The 22,678-nt window shown below is 32.2% G+C and overlaps 2 protein-coding genes and 1 long non-coding RNA gene across 5 annotated transcripts in view; 2 read left to right on the forward strand and 1 right to left on the reverse strand.

Moving 5' to 3' along the window:
* Positions 1–22,678, forward strand: part of LOC114333418 (lysosome membrane protein 2) — a 705,292-nt gene that overhangs the window by 667,494 nt on the left and 15,120 nt on the right. For all 3 annotated transcript variants that reach the window (XM_050645639.1, XM_028283287.2, XM_028283289.1), the window contains 3 exons: positions 1,715–1,941; positions 9,516–9,685; positions 20,826–20,947. In XM_050645639.1, coding sequence (XP_050501596.1) covers positions 1,715–1,941; positions 9,516–9,685; positions 20,826–20,947 — 519 coding nt within the window. The remainder of the gene's footprint in view (positions 1–1,714; positions 1,942–9,515; positions 9,686–20,825; positions 20,948–22,678) is intronic.
* The window catches only part of LOC126881392 (cilia- and flagella-associated protein 251-like), a 136,713-nt gene that overhangs the window by 46,079 nt on the left and 67,956 nt on the right, over positions 1–22,678 (reverse strand). The gene's annotated exons all lie outside the window — the stretch shown is intronic.
* LOC114333419 (uncharacterized) lies at positions 10,581–16,263 on the forward strand. Its single transcript, XR_003652950.2, has 2 exons — positions 10,581–10,687; positions 16,105–16,263. It is a non-coding gene; the product is annotated as an uncharacterized LOC114333419 (long non-coding RNA).

The raw sequence follows: 22,678 nt of genomic DNA on the forward strand, positions 1-22,678 counted from the left end.
TTTTTTACATTGGCCAATAGCTAATGTTATTGTCGTTAAAGGCCGGGATTGACGTTGATAACCAGGGAAAATGAATATTCACGTCAATGCCCGGCCTTTAACGTCAATATCCAATTTACATTATTGTCCGTAACTTATATATTATGACTATGTCCAAAACCCTCGAGTAATGGTTATTGACTGATTTTGAATGATTATAACATAAAACTCCAGGCGAAGAGTTCCACCCTGGGCACCAGATACCTTGGACACCATCGCCGTCATGAAATGCGTATTCAGCGACCCAAAAAACCCGTGATTATAAAAATATAAACTCATTTCCGTCAATATTTCCCGAGTTATGAATTTTTCATTTTCCATCTCTTCGAGATGTACTTTGAAAATGCATTTTTCTCATTCACATAATTTTCATCTCCTGGAAATAATTCAGTTCACAAAATTTCCTTAGACTCTCTCGAATCGAATGCAAAAAGTTGCATGACGATCCATCTTACTGCGCAAAATTCCTAAGTTTTGGGCTTTTTAGTGCTTCGTTGATTCGCCCATATACAGTTGAGTCCGGGAATATTTACGCGTGCGTCATCATTTAAAACATACGAAATAAGTCGATAATAAGTCGGAAATTGAAATTTACTAAACGCAACAGCAAGTGACAGTAATAGAGCGTTGGTTTCCTCGAAAGCGGCACCGAACAACTGCGTCCGTAACACTGCGATGAATGACGTCATAAAACTGTACCACGCAAAATAATAGCGTTGGTTTCCAAGGATGCGTTGGAAGCCACCGCTTGCTGAGTTTGTACATTCCATTTCCGCTGTGAAGAACCTTGAATTTTTCACCGTAATCTGACGTAATTCATCGCAGTGTTACGGTCGCAGTTGGTCGGTGCCGCTTTCGAGGAAACCAACGCTTAAGTGACTTGCTGTTGCGTTTAGTAAATTTCAATTTCCGACTTATCATCGACTTATTTCGTATGCTTTAAATGATGACGCACGGGTAAAGATTCCTGGACTCAACTGTAGACAAAGTTTCGCTTTGGTACACTGCATTATTAATATTAAATTTATCTATAGGCTTTCCGTTTATTTGCACTTAATATTTATATACTATACAATAAGAGGAAACAGTAGCGATCAACAGGTAGCAACAAACGCGTTCCAAGATTGCGCCTGTAATTTTGAATATTTTCTCGAGATATTTGGCACACTTATTCGTAATCTAATAAAGAATCTTAGAAATATGTTAGTATGTGGAAATTACTCTATAACTAAATAAACTATTGCAAAAAGGAGCCTGTAGAATCATTAAGAAAGACAAAAAAATACACTTTCTTCAAATAAACTTTTTTTCCCTTGCTTAGATTTTGTGTCACATTGGAACTACTAAAAATCGAGTTTTTATAACAAGAAATCGAACACCAATGACTTGGCAACATTTCGCGCCTATGTGTATATAAATTATTGTTTTTGATATAAACGTCACTGTCAGTGTCGAATTACCGACGCACTGTTGCCTCACTTTTGAAAGTTCGCAGAACTTTCGCAATCTTGGAACGCGTTTGTTGCTACCTCTTGATCGCTACTGTGTGCTCTTAAAAAATATTCCGGAGCAAAAAGATATATATGATTCACAGTAATTATAAATCTTAATTTACGTGGGTAAATATTAGCAAAAACCGAACGTTTTGCATAACCATTAATATTTTTTTTTTTAGAAAAATGGTACTTCTCCAGATAATATTACGATTTTCACAGGAGTAGAAGACATAACAAAGTACGGAATTATCGAAAGTGTTAACGGAAAAACTAATTTAAGTCACTACGGTACAGATCAATGTAACAGTCTTGAAGCATCTGACGGATCTATCTTTCCCCCACATATGACTAAGAACACCACTTTGTACATTTTTGACAAGGATCTGTGTCGAAGATTGCCTTTAGTGTAAGTATGATTATAGTTTTAAATGATTATAATAAACTGTCCATAAACAGCACGGCAACTCCAGGTTACTCCAGGAGCGTTATGGATAAAATCAACACTAAAAGTGTAAACCATAAATATTAGAAATATTTTTGTCTCGCTGGAAATACACTGATGCCAAAAAATTTTCTTTTTAATAATTGTTCATGGAAGTAAACTATAATATAATATTCTTATTCTTTCATAGCATTAGAAACAAATTTGCAACGTCATGTTCGTCAAAAAATTAATAATGAGTCGCTTCTCTTTGATTTTTTATACATTCATTTACTCTACGGAGCATTGATCGAAATAATATTGGTCTATATTGGAATTAATATTGGTTTACATCATATTGGGTAATATTCATCCAGATTCTTCTTAGGGCATGCCTCAAACGCTCTAAATTTGCTGGAGGACGTGAAAATCGATTTATGTTTCGACCTGTTATATCCTATATGTTCGATAGGTGACAGACAAATCAGCTGGTCTTGATGACCACTCCAAAGTTCCTATACCAGATTTTTGTATGAACTCCATGATTTCAAGGGATATATGTCTTGTGTTATCCTGTTGAAAATTTTTATTTGGCGTGGTTTGTAGGTAGAACTGAGAACTTCTATAATGTTTATTTTAATAAGTTACAGAAGTAAAAAACTAAGAGAAAATTTAGTGTGATTTTTAGTGTCAAATATCTGATTCAAAATAAACTTTTTGTTTATTCTAAGGGACTTTCAGTCCTCGGTAATAATTTATTCTTTAATTCTGCGTTTAAATTTTTTAAAACTATGTATTAGTTTTTTCAGAATTCGAAAAAAATGGACACCATGTCCGTGGTAATATTTTCAAAATCTGTCTTTGTCTTACAGCGCACTCAGTCGAATAGAATATTGTCAGCATATTGTCAGTCAGATAGTGACAATCAGTGACAATTTTAAATATTTGACATGGCATCGGGAATATTTTGAGTTGTTGATTAAATAATATTGATATATAGTGTATTTGATAAATAATTGATTTAAAACGTGAACTTAATAAAAAGTTATTTATTGTGTATTATTTATGGAAAATCCAAGCAGAGAATACACCAGGATAATATATTCTGTGATCCAAGTATCGTGTTGTTAAAGATTTTCAAAATTGTAAGCGTTCCATAGTAATAATATAATATTATTAAAAAATCACTTTTAACACTTTTCCTCTTTTCTCGATTGAGTATTAGTTTTTGTTGTACAATTATTACAATCACTGAATACATAGTTAGTGAAAAATTATCACATTTATTAACTGAACTAATAATTTGCAATTATACAAATAACAGTTATCCAAGAACATTTAAAAGCCATCTCTTTAAATAGCCCGATGAGGGAACACAAAATTTTACGAAAACCTCCAAAAAAATAAAGGAAGGATGAAAATTTGGGAATAGGTAGTTGTAGTTGTCTATTATTATATAAGGAAAAGTTTACAATTCTATATCCCCTCCATTTTACAAAAATTGGGAAATACGGGGTGAAAAGTATTTTCTCGGGCGTGAAAAAATATACGTTCAAAATAAGTCGGATAACATGACCAATTCTAAGCTTTTTTTGTTTTATAGAGTTTTTTCACTAAGTTAATACTTTTTGAGTTATTTGCCAGTGAATATGTTCATTTTTGACAAACAAAAAACATGTTTTTGGACGGTTTTTCGCAGAGAACTCAAAAATTAAGTATATTAGCGAAAAAATTTTTTTAGCAAAAATATAGCTTATAACAAATTGAAAAAAATGGTGTATGCATGAGGTCTGTAGACACAGTAGAAGCAGAATTGTAGCTAATGAAACGTAGGTTCTTCTTCGTCAAATTCCAAATCGAATATTTCAATGTGAAATAACATAAAAACAGCACTTTTCGGGAAAAATTCATTTTAACTTTTTTAGTGTTTTTAAGTGTTTAAAAAATGATTTGTTTTTATTTTTTAAAAAAACTTTTAACATTAAAAGTAAGTGAGTTACGCTCAAAATAGTGTTGGTCCTTTTTATTTTTTGTTAAAAAATCGCGAAAATCACGCCCTAATTAGTTTCCCAAATAAAATTAATCGTTACCGCTTAACAAGTTCCTTTATTTACAGTAGGAAAAATGAAAGACTACCCATGAACGAACATATAAAACACGCTGTATTTTCCTGTCACCGTGTCACACAAAAAATTGGCCAGCGCAAGTACATGTAATAATTATTGTTACATGTACTTGCGCTGGGCAATTTGCTTTGTGACACGGTGAGAGGAAAATACAGCGTGTTTTATAAATATGTTCGTTCATGGGTATTCTCTCAGTTTTGCGACTATATGTATTGTTTATATTATCTATAAGTTTCATTGGTTCAAAGTGCTAATTTTTGAAAAAAATTGGGTTGAAAATAAATAATTTTTTTATTTTGAAAAAAAAATCTCAAACAGTAATAAAATGTACGTTTTGCTTTTCTAAATATTTTTTGATTTTTTGTTTTCTTGTTAGACCAAAATTGGTAGGACTATTAAAAATTTGCCTAAACTTGTGATTAGTTACTCGTTCAAGCCATTTTAACTACCGCTTTTTCAAAAATAAGCACTTTGAACCGATGAAACTTACAGATCATATAAATAAGACATAAGCAAAGTAACTTTTCAAGTCGTAATGATAAAATTTATTTGTGATGCTAATTAAGGAATGATTTTCGCAATTTTTTTACCAAAAAATGAAAGGTACCAACAATATTTTGAGCGTAGCTTACTTACTTTTAACGTTAGAAGTTTTTTTGAACAAACAGAAATAATTGATGGATTCGACCGTTACTTGATGGAAGTTCATTTTATCTAACAATAAAACACTGAAAATGTTTGTTTTCTATACTTCCACAAAATTTATTATAACTAAGTGACTACAGCTGTTTCGGCAGAGTGCCTTTCTCAGGTGATATAGTTTACAATGTGTTTGCCTTTTTAAGTCTTCAACTGAAGAGGTTGAGGAGGGGGAGCTGTTTGTCTCGAGTTGGTCATTCAGAATTATATCTGTATTTTTCAGTTTATTAATTTCCATAGATTCTAAAAAAGATAGCTTAAGGCCTTTATTTTGAATATGCAGAATTTGAAACTCTTAATTTTGCAGAATTTGAAACTGAAAAATACAGATATAATTCTGAATGACCAACTCGAGACAAACAGCTCCCCACTCCTCAACCTCTTCAGTTGAAGACTTAAAAAGGCAAACACATTGTAAACTATATCACTTGAGAAAGGCACTCTGCCGAAACAGCTGTAGTCACTTAGTTATAATAAATTTTGTGGAAGTATAGAAAACAAACTTTTTCAGTGTTTTATTGTTAGATAAACAGAAATAAGCCTTTTTTAAACACTTTAAAAAAGTTAAAATGAATTTTCCCCGAAAAGTGCTCCGTTTTTGGGTTATTTCACATTGAAATATTCGATTTGGAATTTGACGAAGAAGAACCTACTTTTCATTAGCTACAACTCTGCTTCTACTGGCTCTACAGACGTCATGCATACACCATTTTCTTCAATATTTTATAGGCTATATTTTTGGTGAGAATATTTTTTCGATAAAATACTTACTTTTTGAATTTCGAAAAACCGTCCAAAAACATGTTTTTTTTTGTTAAAAATGCACATATTCACTCGCAGATAACTCGAAAAGTATTGACTTAGTGAAAAAACTCTATAAAAGAAAAGTTGTTTAGAATTACTCATTTTATCCAATTCCGGTCTTATTTTGAATGTATATTTTTCACCTTCGATAGGGGGGTATTCCCCTCAATTTTGTAAAATGGAGGGGATGTAGAATTGTAAACTTTTTTTTATATAATAATAGACAATTTCACCTACCTATTCCCAAATTTCATCCTTCCTTTATTTTTTTTTGAGGTCAGGTTGTTCATTGATCAGGCTAAAGTTAATGATGACATTTTCAAGTAGAATGACATTCTAGTAATGTTTACATATCCATACCAGTGTGAATTTTACTACACGTAATTTGCCGTGTAAAGACAGAAAAGTAGGGATAGCCCACGGTTATTAGACTTTATTACGGTTGTCTTGTCCGACGGTGGTGGGGAGACTTATATTTTTGACTTTACGTCACAAGAGTTTACATTCCCATATTTTTAAATTATTTTCGATCATTGAATGTCTGTTATTGTGTATATATGTGTATTATTTGTGTTATTATGAAATAATAAGACAAATAGTACACATTTTATCTTATACCGGGTGGCGAATCGTAAAAAGGGCCATAGGAAACTCAATGTAAAGTTCTGAATTGTTGAATTCCTGCTTTCCTAATTATTCTACATCAAAAGTCATGAGAGAATACTTGTAGAGAATTAAAATCTGCATTAAAGTTAAAATTGTTCTACGATTTAAATGCATTCCAAAATTTTGAAAAATATGATACATTTGCCACAATAGGTATGCGTGTAAAAGTAAGGCCACACGTTACTATTTAACTGACAGTGCTCACACCATTAACTGAATAAAAAATTCTTTATTATTAATCCTTTCTCCGCAACTGAGGGTATCTTATCAACTGTATTGTTTTTAAAACAATAGATGATAAAATAAAAATATTGACAGTTCAAAAATGTGAACATTATTGAATTATGTGTGGCCTAAGTTTGGGCTGAAAACTAAAATGTATTACATTTTTACAAAATTTTGGAATATGTTTAACCTTCGGAGTACGGAGATTATTTGACTTACTTAGATTACGAAGATGGGTCAAGCGTGACCCATTCTCATTTTTTTATTTATAAGGATGTTTTAAATAGTCAGTATTATTAAACAGTATCTTTAATTCAACAAAAAACAAAAAAAATCCTAAATTATTGTATTTAAATTTTTTAAGATGTTTACTCATGGGCATATTCTAGTTTGCTCCGGCGGCCAGATTTTAATACCTTACAGAAAACGGGCATAGGTAAATTTGCTCCGGCCATATATTTGAATACAGTGGAACCTCGATAAGTCGGATTAATCGAGACTGCGGCCGATCTCGAAAATCCGAGCTAATCGGAGAATATAGTAAAAATTAATAAAACACGGTATACTTACAGATAAACTCCATTATAATTGCAAAAACATGAAGTACATAAAATATGCACAATATGTACATCTAAATTAAGTACAGTTGTATACAGTATTGTTTATTTCTTGGTAAAAAACTTGGTCAAAGTGAAAAAATGTTTGTTTTGTCTGATGAAAATCGGTTCGGGTTAGCCGGACTTCCGGTTATCGGAGGCCGACTTATCGGGGTTCCACTGTACGTATACCCGTAAACAGAGACGGCTGCGATTTACGTGTACCTACAAACATAATGAAAATATTCTTCGAAATCCGAAGAACGGGTCAGGACTGACCCGGCATCATAGATGTTACGTAGAGGAAAAACTGTAATTTGCTTGTTCACGAATTATATACGAAAAAATACATTGAAACAAATAAGGAGAACTTACGATCAATCGGATTTGTAAAAACATTATTTCATAAAATATTAAGAAATAACTGAATTTCGGGTCACGCTTGACCCAGTCTTCGTACTCCGAAGGTTAATTACGTAGACCAATTTTAACAGTTATTTCCAATACAGATTTCAATCCTCTTCAAATAGTTTCTAATGTCTTTTGATGTAAAATAATTATTAGGGAAGCTGGAATTCAACAGTTCAGAATTTTACATTGAGTTAATGCAAAACTTTGACGCATGTCAAAATTCTCAATGTGTTTTAATTGTATTCATTTTTTTCGAATCCTGAGAAAACTAATAAATATTTTTGAAAAATTTAAACTCAGAATGAAAGACTACATTATTACCGAGGGCTGAAAGGCCCTGAAAACTTCTATAATGTTTATTTTAATAAGTTACAGGGCTGAAAATAAAAGAAGTGTGATATTTAATTTCAAATATTTCATTCAATAGAATCTGCTTGTTTATTCTAAGGGGCTTTCCGCCCTCGGTAATAATGTAATCTTGCATCCTGCGTTTAAATTTTTCTAAAATACTTGGTTTTCTCAGGATTCGAAAAAAATCATATTACGATTCAAATGACAGTAAACTCTCGTGACGTAATCTCACCGTTAATGTTCATTGGTTAGTCGATTTAGGCAACCGTAGTAATGTCTAAGAACCGTGGGGATAGCCGTAAAATATTTGCGAATTATGTACCCATGGCCGTAAGAGTATGAAACAAAGATAGGTCTTTAATATAAGTGTTAAAGTCATGTTTTCCTATGAAGGTTATGTCAGATTTTTCTAGGCTTATTTTTTTCTTCTTCTTTATTTTGTGGCCCTTGGGAGATGTGCCCATTTAGCCAGCAACATTTCTTAAAATTAACGCCCATCTAAACGTTAAAGCTGCCATACAACAAAACTATTACGAACCTAATCAACCAATCAAAGATAAGGAAGGGAAAGTGAAGTGGGTTAAAAAATAAACTGTTTGTTAAAATATAAACTAAATAAATAAAATATAATATGAAAACAATAATTTTACGTCAATATTATGACAGACGTCAGTTATTATTTACAATCTCACCAAATATAATAATGACGTCATGTAAACTCGTCTCTAATTCTAGCCAATGAAATTCTCGCTGTAATAGGAATGGCACGTCAAAAAAATTTCATTATTATATATTTTCAAATTTAGAATATGGGAACAAGGAAAAAATTACGTGCATTCCTTATTGTTTGACTTTTCCTATAGTGACTAGTTTTAGTTCTCTAAAAAATATATTAAAAATTGACAACAAATATTAAGGAAAGATATTAAACTGATTATTTCATTCATAGGAGATTCTGATCAATAGAAAGCTAAATAAATAAAAATTAAACTGATAGGATATTCTGACCAATAGAAAGCTACAGAAATAAAAATTAAACTGATAATTTTTGATAATTTCCCGTCGTCAAGTATATTACGTCAGATGCCCTTCGTTGCTACGAAAAAATACATTCGGTGACATTAATGACAATTAATGTTTTAAAAATTATAAAAGTGATGACTTTCAACCGTCAAATATTTATAACAACTGTGTGTTTAATTGTACTAATTTGTACTTACATAAATAAATTACAATAAAATTTTGATTTTGAACAGTTTTATTCATGAAAAATAATCGCAACAAATTGCACTCGATCTCTAAAATTATTATCGAATTTTTGCCCTCGTGACACTTTGACATAATTTCACTCCCCTTCGGGTCGTGAAATTAAAACTGTCAAAGTGTTACTCGGGAAAAATTCGATAATTTTAGAGCTCTTGTGCAATTACTACTGATAATGACCTGTGTGATTGTGATCTGACCACACTTTTATTTCTACGGTTTTCGACAAAACGTTTACAATATTAAACTTAATCAGGTAAAGTTCCAGACATTTGTCTAAAAATATATTTTAAAATAGGGTTTCCCCTCTTCAGTTAAGACATATATATTAAAGAAGAATAGCTATCTACATACATGCACATACCTAACTAATAATTTATACTTATTTGACAGATTACTTATCTTTTTTACCTTTTAGATTTGACAAAGAGGTTCTAGCAAGTAGCAATGAAGTACCTGCTTATAGATTTACCCCACCTAAAAATGTATTCGGAAGTGTAGAGGAAAATCCAGAGAATGCCTGCTTCTGTCCTCAGGGTCCACCATGCACACCGTCTGGATTCTTCAACGTATCGCTATGTCAATTTGGTATGTATCATTTAATATCTAAATAAGTTTTTAATATATAATTTAGACAATAAGAAGAAGAATAAAGAAATCTATATTTTATAATTAAGTAATGTGCTAAATAAAGAGATTGTTTAGAACCAAGAATAATTTCTGCATAGGTCACCAACTAGACAATAGACAATATTAAAAACTATTTTAATTTAAGGACGTCACAATTTGAGACACAAGTTAGAACAGTTACAATAAAACAAGAAAAACTTAAAAGTATAGTAGCCTCAGATAAGAAGTCAGGCCATGATGTTTCGGGATGTGTGGGCTAGGGATGGGAAAAACCTACCGGTTTAAACCTAAAACCGGTTTTTTTACTTCGCAATAACCGGTTTTACCGGTTATTTTTTTGTCCCGGTTATAACCGGTTTTTTCTTTTTAAAGTAAAAACCGGTTATTAGGTTTTTACGGGGATTAGGATTAGGTTAGATATTATTTTTATCCCAATCATAATTATTATTCTCAAGTAATTATTCCCAACAAAACCATAATTCAAATTTTATTTTATTTTATAAATACAGAAGCAAACTGAAAGTGCAGTCTTACATCAGCCAGAAGCAGTTATTTTTATTATAGTATTTCCTTGAAAAGGTATCTCTAATCATAATATTTACATAAGAAGTGCGTGTTTGAATTAGATGCAAACATCATCTATTTTTCACACTAAACTCTTAACTCTTGACATTGAAAGTGGTTGAATGACTTTTTCTGATTACCAAAAATGTAATCCTCTGACTATGCATATCGTATTACTGATTACGAATACGAATCTCCAAGAATTTCGCTACGTTTTCAAAACGATACACGCATACAGGAAGTATTAAATGAGTTAAAATGTACCTATTCTACAAATATATACCCCGACTTCTGTATGAGCTTTCGTAACGTTCGGTTGTGTGACAGTTCAGTGTGGAAGTGATAATTCAAAAAAAACGCAGGCGGCAAAAACAAAATAGGAACTACATAATAGAGGTAACTAACAAATTTCCTATCTGTTGAATTCCTAAATTTCCTGTACTTTCTTTGAATAAAATAAATTATACATTATCTAGTTAGGTAAAAAAGAGACAGCTTTGCATTACAGGGTTAATTATGGGGGATACTACGGGGGGGGGGCTATCCCCCCCGGTGATGAGGAGATGTTAGATAATATAGAAAACACTGAAAATAATAGTAGTTTAAATAATACACCATTGCTTGATAGCAATGCTAATTCAATCACTAATAATAACAATGAAATAAAAAAAGGAAAAAAACATTTCTATTATCATTACACTGATACCGGTCCCTTTGAGGTATTTATGGAGTCAAAAGGCGATAACGTCGGTAATTATAGTTTTTTGAAATTAGCAAAATACATAAATGACAAAAAAATCGAGAATGTACTTAAACTTAGCAAAAAAGGAAAAACCCGAATTAGCGTTGCTTTCAAGAAATGGGAGGATGCTAATAAATTTGTTTTAAATGACGTGGTCAGAAATGATGGATATGAATTGTTTATTCCGGCAAATAACGTAACATGTAGGGGAGTCGTTAATAATGTAGATACTAGTATATCTGATGCAGATCTAATCAAATTTTCGGGATTGGCTTCGGTCAACATTAAAGTACTAGAAATAAGACGATTTAAACGAAGGTCTAAATATGACAAGGAGAAATATATTGATACAGAAACGGTCGCATTTACCTTTTCGGGAAAAGTAATCCCGAAGGAAGTGAATATATATGGGATCCCTTTTAGGGTAAAACCATACATGATACCAGTGGTTCAATGTTATCGGTGTTTTCTTTTTGGACACACAAAAAATCTTTGTAGAGGGGGAGAAAAATGCAAAAACTGCGCGGAAAAAATACATGAAGGGGATTGTTCGATGAAATGTTTACATTGTAATAGCAGCTTTCATATAAGTACCTATGAGGAGTGTCCAGAGTATGTGAGACAGCGGAATATTAAGGCTGTCATGTCTCTGGACAATCTTTCATACTACGAGGCATGCGAGAGATTTCCTTATGTTTCTACTAGAAAATCGCAAGAGAATAATATATTCAGAATGAGCCAGGAGGAATTCCCAACATTACATAAAACTCAAACAAATAATTTAGAGACAATTCCCATCAATATGCGATGGATAGAAAATGTAAAGAGTAACCCTGAACACCTGTTTAGTAGAAAAATTGAGAATAACTCAAACAAAAATAAAAGAAAGGCTAATGAAACAAATAAGACATACAATAAAGAAGTACACAATCAATATTTATTATCTCCAAATGGGAGAAGCGAAGAGAGAGCTCGTGCAGTAAACAATGAGACTCCTGGATGTTCCCGTACAGAGCAACTAGAGAGGGACACAGAAAAAACACTGAATGCGATATTAAAAAAACTAGATTGGAAACATAAGGAACATATAATCAATTACTTGAACCAGCTATTTATACATGAAAGCTCATCGAACCAAAAGTTGCTAGATTTAGATGGATATCAAGAATCCACTTATTATCCAATGGAACATAAAAAGTTTAAGCAGTAACTATAACAGTCTGAAAAATTTCATAAGCGAACATAGACCCAAATTAATTCTATTAAATGAAACTTGGCTAAAAAATAATCATCACTTCTATCTAAGAGGATATGAAATACATAGGTTGGATCGAGGGGATGGTTATGGTGGCCTAGCTACTGTGGTTCATAATAGTCTGGATCACAAAATAGTATATAGGTATAATAACAATGTTAGTAAAATTCAAATTTTAGCAACAAAAATAATAGATTGGGACATTACAGTTATTAACATTTATATCCATCCTAGGGCAAAAATAAATTTAAATAGTTGGGTTGGACGCATAAATAAAATCAGGGGAAATAAAATTTTAATGGGGGATATGAATGCACATAATGCACTTTGGGGAAGTCAAGTGTCTGTTAATGTTAATGGAAGAATAATTGCTGAATCCTTAGAGGATTTGGATCTAGTTTGCTGCAATGATGGGAGACCCACGCGGATTACCCTACCTGGACAGAATGCCTCAGCGGTAGACCTAACACTAATTTCCTCGGAAATTGCAAATATATGCCAATGGGATGTGTTAGAGGATTCTGGAGGCAGTGATCATTTTCCAACTTCTTGCAAAATCGCAATTGTAAATGAAAATATAGTAACACAAAAAAGTCATAAAAGAAATACAAAGAATGTCAATTGGGAGAATTATGCTTCAAAAATAGAAGACTTGATGAAGAATGGGTGTGAAGACTATAATTCATTTACACAAATTATGGAAATGGTGAGTGATGAGGAAATACCTCTCTTGAAAACAGAAAAATCTATAAGAAAAAAGAAAAGCCCTCCCTGGTGGGATAAGGAATGCTCTAATTTAATAAAAACAAGAAAAGAAAAAATTAAAAAATATAAGGAAGAAGCAAGCAATGAAAATTATATTGAAATCAAAAAAATATTTGCATACAGTAAAAAAATATTTAATACAAAAAAAAGAAATAGCTTCAAAAGCTTTTGCAATGGATTGACAAGGGACACTCCTCTATCTGAAATATGGCGAACAGTTAAGCTATTCTCCACATATCAAAATACTGTAATCCCTGCTAAACTTCCCAACAAAAACATAGCTCAGAACATATTAAATAATTTGGCAATTGACATAACAGATCCTGAGTTCACGGTTGCCCTAACTAACGAGGATGTGGAGGACATTTCAAGGCAGGAAATAATAAGTGTCATAAATAAAAAGGATAAGGCTACTGGCTTAGATCTTGTAACATATAGCATGATAAACAGACTTCCCCTGGTGGCTCTAGATGCATTGTCAAAAATATTTAATCAAATAGTTAAAAGAAACACAGGTTTTCCACAAGAATGGAAAAACACCCTTGTCATTCCCTTTTTAAAACCCAATAGAGACCCTTTATGTGAGGATAATTATAGAAACATAGCTCTAGAGTCATGTGTAGGCAAAATTTTGCAAAATATAATTAAATTAAGAATAGAACAAATAACGGAAAAAAAATCGATACTAAGCCCTAAGCAGTTAGGTTTCAGAAGAAACAAAGGGTGCAACGATAACTTAGCTTTAACAATTAATTATATTAGAACTGGATTTAGTAAAAATTTAAATACAATTGGAATTTTTTTGGATATCAGTAGGGCATATGATACAGTCAATATATATTTGCTATATAAATACTTATTAAAGTATGACATCCCAATAACTTATGCAAACTTGATCTTGCAATTTTTGCTCAACAGAAATATCTACGTTAAAGACAAATCAAATAATATATTAGGCCCAATGCAAGCATCCACTGGATTGCCTCAAGGGTCTCCACTCAGTCCAATATTATTCAATCTCTATACTAGATCCCTACATGATTTAATTAACCATGAGATGGAGTGTTTTCAATATGCAGATGATTTTGTAATTCTGGTGCAAGGATCTGATATATACAAGCTAATTAATTCCTTAAATACCCATATAATAAATTTACAGGAGTGGTTTGAGAAACACAACTTTAAAATTTCAGCACACAAATCAAAAGCAATAATATTTAGAAAAAGAAGTCAGGCTTATAACTTCCCACATTTGATATATCAAAATATGGAAATTCCATGGAAAAATGAAATAAAGTATCTGGGATTTCATTTACAGTGCAATTTGAATATGACAATTCAAATTAACGACATGATAACTAAAGCAAACAAAGGAATAAATGTCATGAGAGCAATTTGTGGTACAAAATGGGGAGCTGATCCGAACATTCTTTTGAGTTTATACAAAGGAATAGTTAGATCTCATTTAGATTACGCAGCCAATCTTTTAAACCCCTGCAGTAAAAGTTTGATGATGAGGTTGGAACAAGTACAGAATGTTGCCTTGAGAATCGTAACGGGTTGTCTACGTTCTACACCCATCTTAATATTGCAAGCAGAATGTTCAGTAACAACGTTACAAGTTAGAAGGGAGATACTAGCACATAAATATATACTCAAACAAATGCCGGAAAAAAACAATATCATAGTAAAGAGTCTAAATAAGCTAAATGAAGCAATAAATGCAAACAATAGATTCTGGAAGAACAAGGTCATACCAGATTACTCACTAGCATATACAAATATACTCAAAAAAACAAAAAACATAATTAGATATAAAATCAATCCTATATATGAGGTAGAAAGAAAAACTCTTCTATACCCCATTACAATTAAAAGTCTAGAATTTGAAAAATATGAAATTGAATCGAACGAAAAGTTCATAGCTAAATATGGTGGAATATATAATAATCATACCCACGTATATACAGATGGATCAATAGACCCACAAACAAATCAATCGGGATTTGGAATTTACATCCCAAGCATCAATTATAAATATTCGTCACGACTCCATAACTATACACAAATCTGCACAACTGAAATAATAGCGGTATACAAAGCCATGTCGGTATGTATTGAAAAGGAAATCATGAAAGCAGTGATCTTTGTAGATTCAAAAAGTGCCTTATCCAAAATATCTAGTCACAAATGGGACCAAATGGATTATGTAACTATAATGACCAAAAAACTACTGGTAGATGCAAATAATATGGGATTTTCAATAGGATTAGAATGGGTACCGGGACATCAGGGGATTAAAGGCAACGAGGTGGCAGATAGCTTGGCCAATATTGGGAGAGAATTAAGAGTACCATATGATGTAAAAAACATCAGCGCAGATATCTTTTGTGTTACAAAAAAGAACATCTTGACTCAATTTTACAATAACTGGTATTCCCAAATTAAAGGTAAATATCCGGACTATTATGGACTGCAGGATAGTTTCCCTATAAAACCTTGGTATAACAAATGTGGATATTTGGGTAGGAACAATATTACTAACCTTAATCGTTTACGAAGTGGACATTGCAAAACTCCTTGTTATCTCCACAAAATAGGCAAAACGGAAACACCGATATGCGAATGCGGTACTATGGGAACATTGGTACACATCATCTTTGAGTGCCCCATAAATAAACATAGAGATATGGATTTGTATCTAGAACTAATAAAAGCTGGAATAGACAGTCCAATATCTTTACAGAGCATTTTATATAAACCCTCGAATAAAGTTATTAAGATAATCAATAAATTTATCAAATTTTTTCAAGTAGATCTATAGAATTTTCAAAAAATAATAATAATAACAATAACAATAAATAAATACTTCAGAAAATACAGGGAATCTCCTAAAATGTCAAAAATTATATTTGTATCCTTAAAATCCTTAATCCTAACCGAAGGTAGCCAGCCCTAAACCTATGTGAAAATGTTTGGAAGCTACCCCCAAACGAGAAAAGTCTTAAGTTAACCTTAAATGTTGTAACACTTTTCCCCCTCTATCTACAGAAAAACAAGAAGAAGGACAAGGACCACATAGGACCAAAAAAAAAAATAGATCTGAAGTTGACAGGACACCTGGTTGTGCATTGCCTTGAGCAAGACGCGCATAACCAATAACATGTACTGGGTAAATGATTAAAAAAAAATCGAAACCCAAAAAAAAAGGAAGAAGAAGAAGACAAATATATACAAACGTGTTAAAAGTAATACATCCAATTATCCAATTTAGTTTTAAGTAAAATATTTATGTTGATATAATTTTTTTTAAATCCCATTTCAAAGAGTGGGAAATTTTTTATAAGTTGAAATGGTTGGGGAATTTTTTAAGTTTGGGAGGAGAGGAAAATTGGTGGGTATTTTAGATGATAAATAAATATATTAATGAATAGAATAAAATGGTTTTATTAAAAATTGTGTTTTATTTATATTGATATTGATGTTCTTTCGATAATACTAATTTTGATCATATTGATATCGAGTCGAATGGAGTATCGCAAACTAAAGTGTCTTGTAAATGTAACTTTGTAACCTATTGGATTAAAAAAACCGATAACCGGTTTTTCCAAAAACCGGTTTTTTTCGGCCGGTTATAACCGCCAGGTTAAACCGTAAGCAAAAGAAACCGGTATAACCGAAAACCGGTGTTTTGTCAAAAACCGCCATCCCTAGTGTGGGCTCCAAAATTATTTGGGAGGGGATGCATCTCGTTACCTCATGCTGGACGTGCCATACAGTCTGTAGTCAACACCCCAATGTATGAGCGCGCGGGAACCAAATGCGAAAAAGACTGATACTCTCATGAGTCGTATCTGGCCAGTTGTGACGGTATTCATATTTTACTCTCCTTCAACTTGCCTTGAGTAAAATGTCTTTAATCTTTACTGTAGTCCTCACTTAGTCAATTCTTACTTTTTCCGACCCCGAATGGTTATTATGTTTTCGAGGGCAGACGGGTCACTATTTTCTACTTCTATCACTTCTTCTATAACTATTTCTCACCGAATGAATGTCGGTATAAGCAATATCCCACTTACTGACCAACGGCTTCGGGCGTATGAGTTGGTGAGTGGTAGAGCACTCTGTTGTCCTGGGATCGAGAAATCGGTCTCAAAGCGGAGGAACCAAGAAATAGTTAACGGCATCAGGATGTAGAAGGCCAGATGAAACCACTACATTAAAGAATCTTTGTGGATACCTCTAGTACAGCTTCCCATCAGACACAAGGAAACTATGTATACATTTAATGATCATGGACTTCGGAATCCAAGATCCGACAGGGGAGGAAGATCACAACCAGCTACGTGGAACGTAACAACTATGTTTGAAGGTGCGAAGTTACAAAATATTCAGCTGGAAATGGCCAGACTAGACATTCCTATCCTAGGTATCTGCGAAACTAAATGGCTAGGGTCAAACATATTTGAGAGTAATGGTTACATTGTATACCACTCGGGAAAGGCAGAAGTACCCAGACGTAACGGAGTCGCAATTCTTGAATCAAAGAAGAAATTCGTAACTGTATTAAAAATTTCGTTCCTTTCAATGATCGCATCATAATGATACAGCTGCAAAGTAAATTACTGAGTATTAATATAATACAAGTGTATGCACCAACAGCTGACAAACCAGATGAAGGAATCGAGCAACTCTACAGCCAAATTATCCGGAGCACAAAAAACATGAAGCTACAATTATTACGGGAGATTTCAACTCAAAAGTTGGTGCCGAAATAACATAGATATAACCGGAAAGTATGTAAAAGTAAAAGACAACTATATACCTGGAAATCTTCAGCTGATCAAGAGGGAAAGGTAGTCAGAAATCAAATTGACTACATTATCATTAATAGAAGGTTTAGAAACAGTATTACATCTTCAAAAACATTACCAAGTGCAGACGCAGCAACTAATCATAATCTGATTTGTGCTGGATTCAAACTAAAATTAAAAAGAACAAAAATTCCGACAACTCAGAAAAGACCTAATAATGGACTCCTAAGAAATGCCGTAATAGCAAATGAATTCGGAAATAAGATAAATCGTAAGATTAAAAAACAGCTAGAAAGCTCTGAACAAGAAAATATCGGCCAAAATCTAGATATAATCAATTCATGATCACCATAGCAAACGAAGTTTTGAAACCAGAAAAAGACTCAATAAAGAAAAAGGATTGGATGAGCGATAAAATACTAGATTATTCAACAAAGCAGAAATTGGAAAAATAAAGACGAGACTCGATATAGAGAAATATATAGACAAATAAGATACGAGGTTAAGCGAACAAAAGAGGCCTGGATGGAACAAGATGTTGTGAGATGGAAGTACTTCAAAGAAAACATGACGAGTTTATTATACACAAAAAACTTAAAGAAATTACCTACACCCAGAGAAAAAAAACTCCTCACTTTATGAAAAACTCCAAAAGGTAAAATAATTCTCGACTTACACGAAAAAAAAAAGGAAGAATGGACTAACTACATAAAAAAGCTCTTCCTGGATACGAGGTCACCACTTAACACCACAAAGTATACGAATACTGTTTCTAGTATTTATACTGTTTATAGTATTTTAAAAGCGGAAGTAGAAAAAGCCACCAAACAAAGCAAAAATGGGAAATCTCCAGGCTCTGGCCAAATACCTTCAGTCTGGCTCAAACTTAAAGATGACGACAATGTCTCAGAACTAACAAACGTTTATAACCACATATACGAAACTGGCATAATGTCACAAATATGGTTGGTGTCTACATTAATTCCACTTTCAAAAAACCTAATACATCATTATGTACAGACTTTAGACCAATTTTTCTCATGAGCCACTCTCTCAAGCTACTTCTTAAGATAACTCTTAATAGAATCAAGCAGGAATGTGAAGAGACAATGGGAAGCAAACAATTCGGTTTTAGAGAAGGATTGGGAACAAGGGAAGCTTTGTTTTCAATGCTAACATTACTTCAACGATCAGGGGAAATACAGAAACCAATTTACGTCTGCTTTATAGATTTTGAGAAGGCTTTTGATAGGGTTCAACATAATGGGCTGTTTAAATATCTAGAAATGATTGATTCTATAGATCTATTCTGAGCAATTCGCAGCTGAATTTACAACTAAGAATCAAGTTCCTAAAATGTTATGTGTATCCTGTATTACTATATGGATGTGAAACCTGGAACATGATAAAAAAGAGAAAACTTGAATATCTGGGACATTATAATGAGAGGTAGCAGATACAGGATACTGCAGTTAATACTCAACGGAAAGATCGACGGAACAAGAGGAATTGGTAGGAAGAAATATTCGTGACTCCGAAACCTTTGTCAATGGACTGGTTTATCAGCAGATCAGCACATGCCGCGCAAGATCGAGAACGATATCGGCGAATTGCTATGTAAGCTACCCATGCCTAAAATTTGGGCACGGTACTTAAAGAAGAAGCCTTAGAAACTCTCGCAGTACAATTTCTAATTATTAGTAAGGTCAAAGTGAATTTAACAATCTAGATCAGTTTATTGAAACTAAGTTAAATAAAAATGCTTAAAAATGCTCAAATGCTCAAATAATATAGAATCCCAAATACAATAAGAAACACTTCAAAAACTAGTGCTTCAAACTATCTATTGTGCCAAAATAAAATAACCCAATATTTAATAAATAGTAGGTAAAAAATGTGCTTAGATGCCGAGAACGTTTTATTCATCAGCTGCAGGGTTGATTCACTGTTATCACGTAACTTTTTTGCACCAATAGAAATACTTATAGAATTTTACTAAATGTATCTAGAGGTTTATGTACAAGAATATTGCTACAATGTATTGATCAGTGATTCAGGTATATTACATTAAAACAATGATTGCTTTACATCAAAAAAGTGTCATGAGTTATTAACCAAAGTCGAAAATATTGGTTTAATGTTACCGTTTATTATTTTTACATATGGCTCTAACAATAATCTCGCTTCATTAAAATTATGTACTTACTTTTCATCAGTTCGACTTACTTTAACATAATTATATTTTATCTTAAACATTAAGTCAAAAAATGCGTTTATTTATTCAATAAACGAGGTGATAATTTGAAGACCACTGTCCATTAGAGCAACGTTTGATATTCATTAATTTAAACGTATAATCCTAATGCATGATTTCATATACACAACACAATGAACAAATTGTTAACATGATGAAAAAAATCATTGGATAAATAAAATTATTCATTTAATTAATAATTCTATTTATTATTTTTTAATGAATTTAATTACATTGTAAATAATGAATATGATCAGTACGTAATGACTACGTGTTTATAATATTAACAAAATTTTAATTGAATCAGTCTAGAAAAAATCAGTGATTGGTATTGGTGGTCATTGATATTATGTACAATATTTTTTTCAGTGACATTTATGTATCTTTCGCATAGGATTAAGCACCTGCTCTAGAGCCTCGTTTCCTTTGGTGGATAAACTTTTTTTGTCATTGCCGAGCTTCACAATTCATAAATTATTATTAAGATAAGATAATTTAATAACACTCTGCTAAAATTGTGTCATTGCATTTACATCTTTAATAATATTATTATTGATACATATTTTTTATAGAATAAATTTAACGAGTTGATATTATGGTGTATTTGTTTTTGTATTTTCTTCAACGATACTCGTTAACATAGTTTTATTCCTCGTATACCTTACCTAAGAAATAGTGAAATAATGGGTTATAATTTCTTCCAGACTCACCAGTTTTACTATCTTTTCCTCATTTCTACCTCGCTGATGACAAATATAGAACTGCATTGGAAGGAGTGTCCCCACCTGATCCAGAAAAGCACGCCTTCTACATGGATGTTCAACCTGTAAGTATAAAACAGAATAAAATAAAATTCCTTAGATCAAACACAAAATTTTTAAAATATTTACTTACCTACTTAATCAGTAGACCCACTGATACCTTTCGGTGTTGGGCCCATTTTAAAAATAAATAGTAGTAGATATTGGTAAAGAGTTTTACCAGCACTGTGAGAAATCGGTAATTCTGTAATGGTTTCTATAACTGAGACTATCTACTCAGTGATATATATATACTTTTTTAATTTCCCATTATGTGCTATAAGTTTGTGGAAAAATTTATAATTCTATAAGCGCGGAATTCCAAAAACTTGAAAACATTTACCAAAAATTTTTGTATCAGATGGTCCAGTAGAATTGGGGGAAGAAATAAAAAAAATCACCAAAAAACAATTGGACGTAGATATGGAAATAAACACAGCAAGAAAAATTAAAGACGGTACGTGTTTATTGGAATTTAAGAATTACAATGAAATATAGAAAATTATGAAGGAAGCAAATTGCAAAATATGCAAGGAAATAAAATATTTGTCAATAACGATTAGACTGTAAAAACGATCGTCTATGAGTAACAAGAAACTATATTATCTTATCAGATACAAAATCAGGAATACAATTGGCGTAAAAATGATTTATTAATATGAGAAGCATATTATGCTTCAAGATCTTGTTCAATCTGAATACCTATACGTAAAAGGTTTTTACTCACAATCGGTTAGTAATTTATGGATTTCTAACCTTTGAAGTAATCAGGAAGCGACTTATTACTTACTTTACTTTCCCAGCTAGCCGGGAAAGTACTTTCCCGGCTAGCATCTGTCACTTTTCTACCTGAAAATGTCAATGTCATTTTTGATTAAAAGATGGTTTAGAAAGAATAGAATCTACTCAACATTTATTTAATTAAGAAACAACAACAACAATAACAAAAAGAAAACTATTTGGAATTATAAATATTAATAGTTACATTGGAATTATGATTACTATTAACGGTTAAAGTAAGACCGTGTTGCTCAAAATTATGAGTTTCAGAAATAGATTATGACTATCAGACATTTTTGTAAAATAAACACAATTTGATTATATGTACAATTAATGGCGTCGTGCATCGCCTAAATGTCAGATTAAACAAACTTGTTTTGTTATCTATCAACGATCTCACAGGTTACTTAAAATAATTCATCTTATCACATAATGAAAATGGATACAGATATTTGAAACGAAATTATTATTGGTAGATTGTGAGTATTAGAAATCCATAAACTACTAACCGATTGTGAGTAGAATAGTATACAAACCTCGCGGGAACTCATTCTAGCCTCGCGTCTATAGTTTACCTCGGTGCTTTGCACCTCGGTAAACTACCTTGCCGCTCGGCTGGAATAGAGTACTTTCCCGCTAAGTATGTAATATACTATTAAAACGCTAAATCTGGTCAATGATAATATGTGGCATGGAGAAACCGATCCTGAACAAAATAGTGAAACCGACTAGAAGCTTTTTAACTTTGGTTATACCGGAAGTTCTAAAAATTGAATAACTTATATATAACAAACAAAGAAATGATTCGAAAAGTTGAAAATGACAGAGAACTTATTAACGAAATTAAAAGAACAAAATTCAGCTACTTGGGATATCATTATGGAAAATAAGAATTAGTGAAGTAAATAATGGAGTGTAAAATTAAGGTTAGAAGGGAGTTGAAAGCCACAAAATGTACGGGATTCAGTACAACTCTT

Source organism: Diabrotica virgifera, chromosome 3, assembly GCF_917563875.1.
Source record: "Diabrotica virgifera virgifera chromosome 3, PGI_DIABVI_V3a".
Lineage (NCBI taxonomy): Eukaryota > Metazoa > Arthropoda > Insecta > Coleoptera > Chrysomelidae > Diabrotica > Diabrotica virgifera.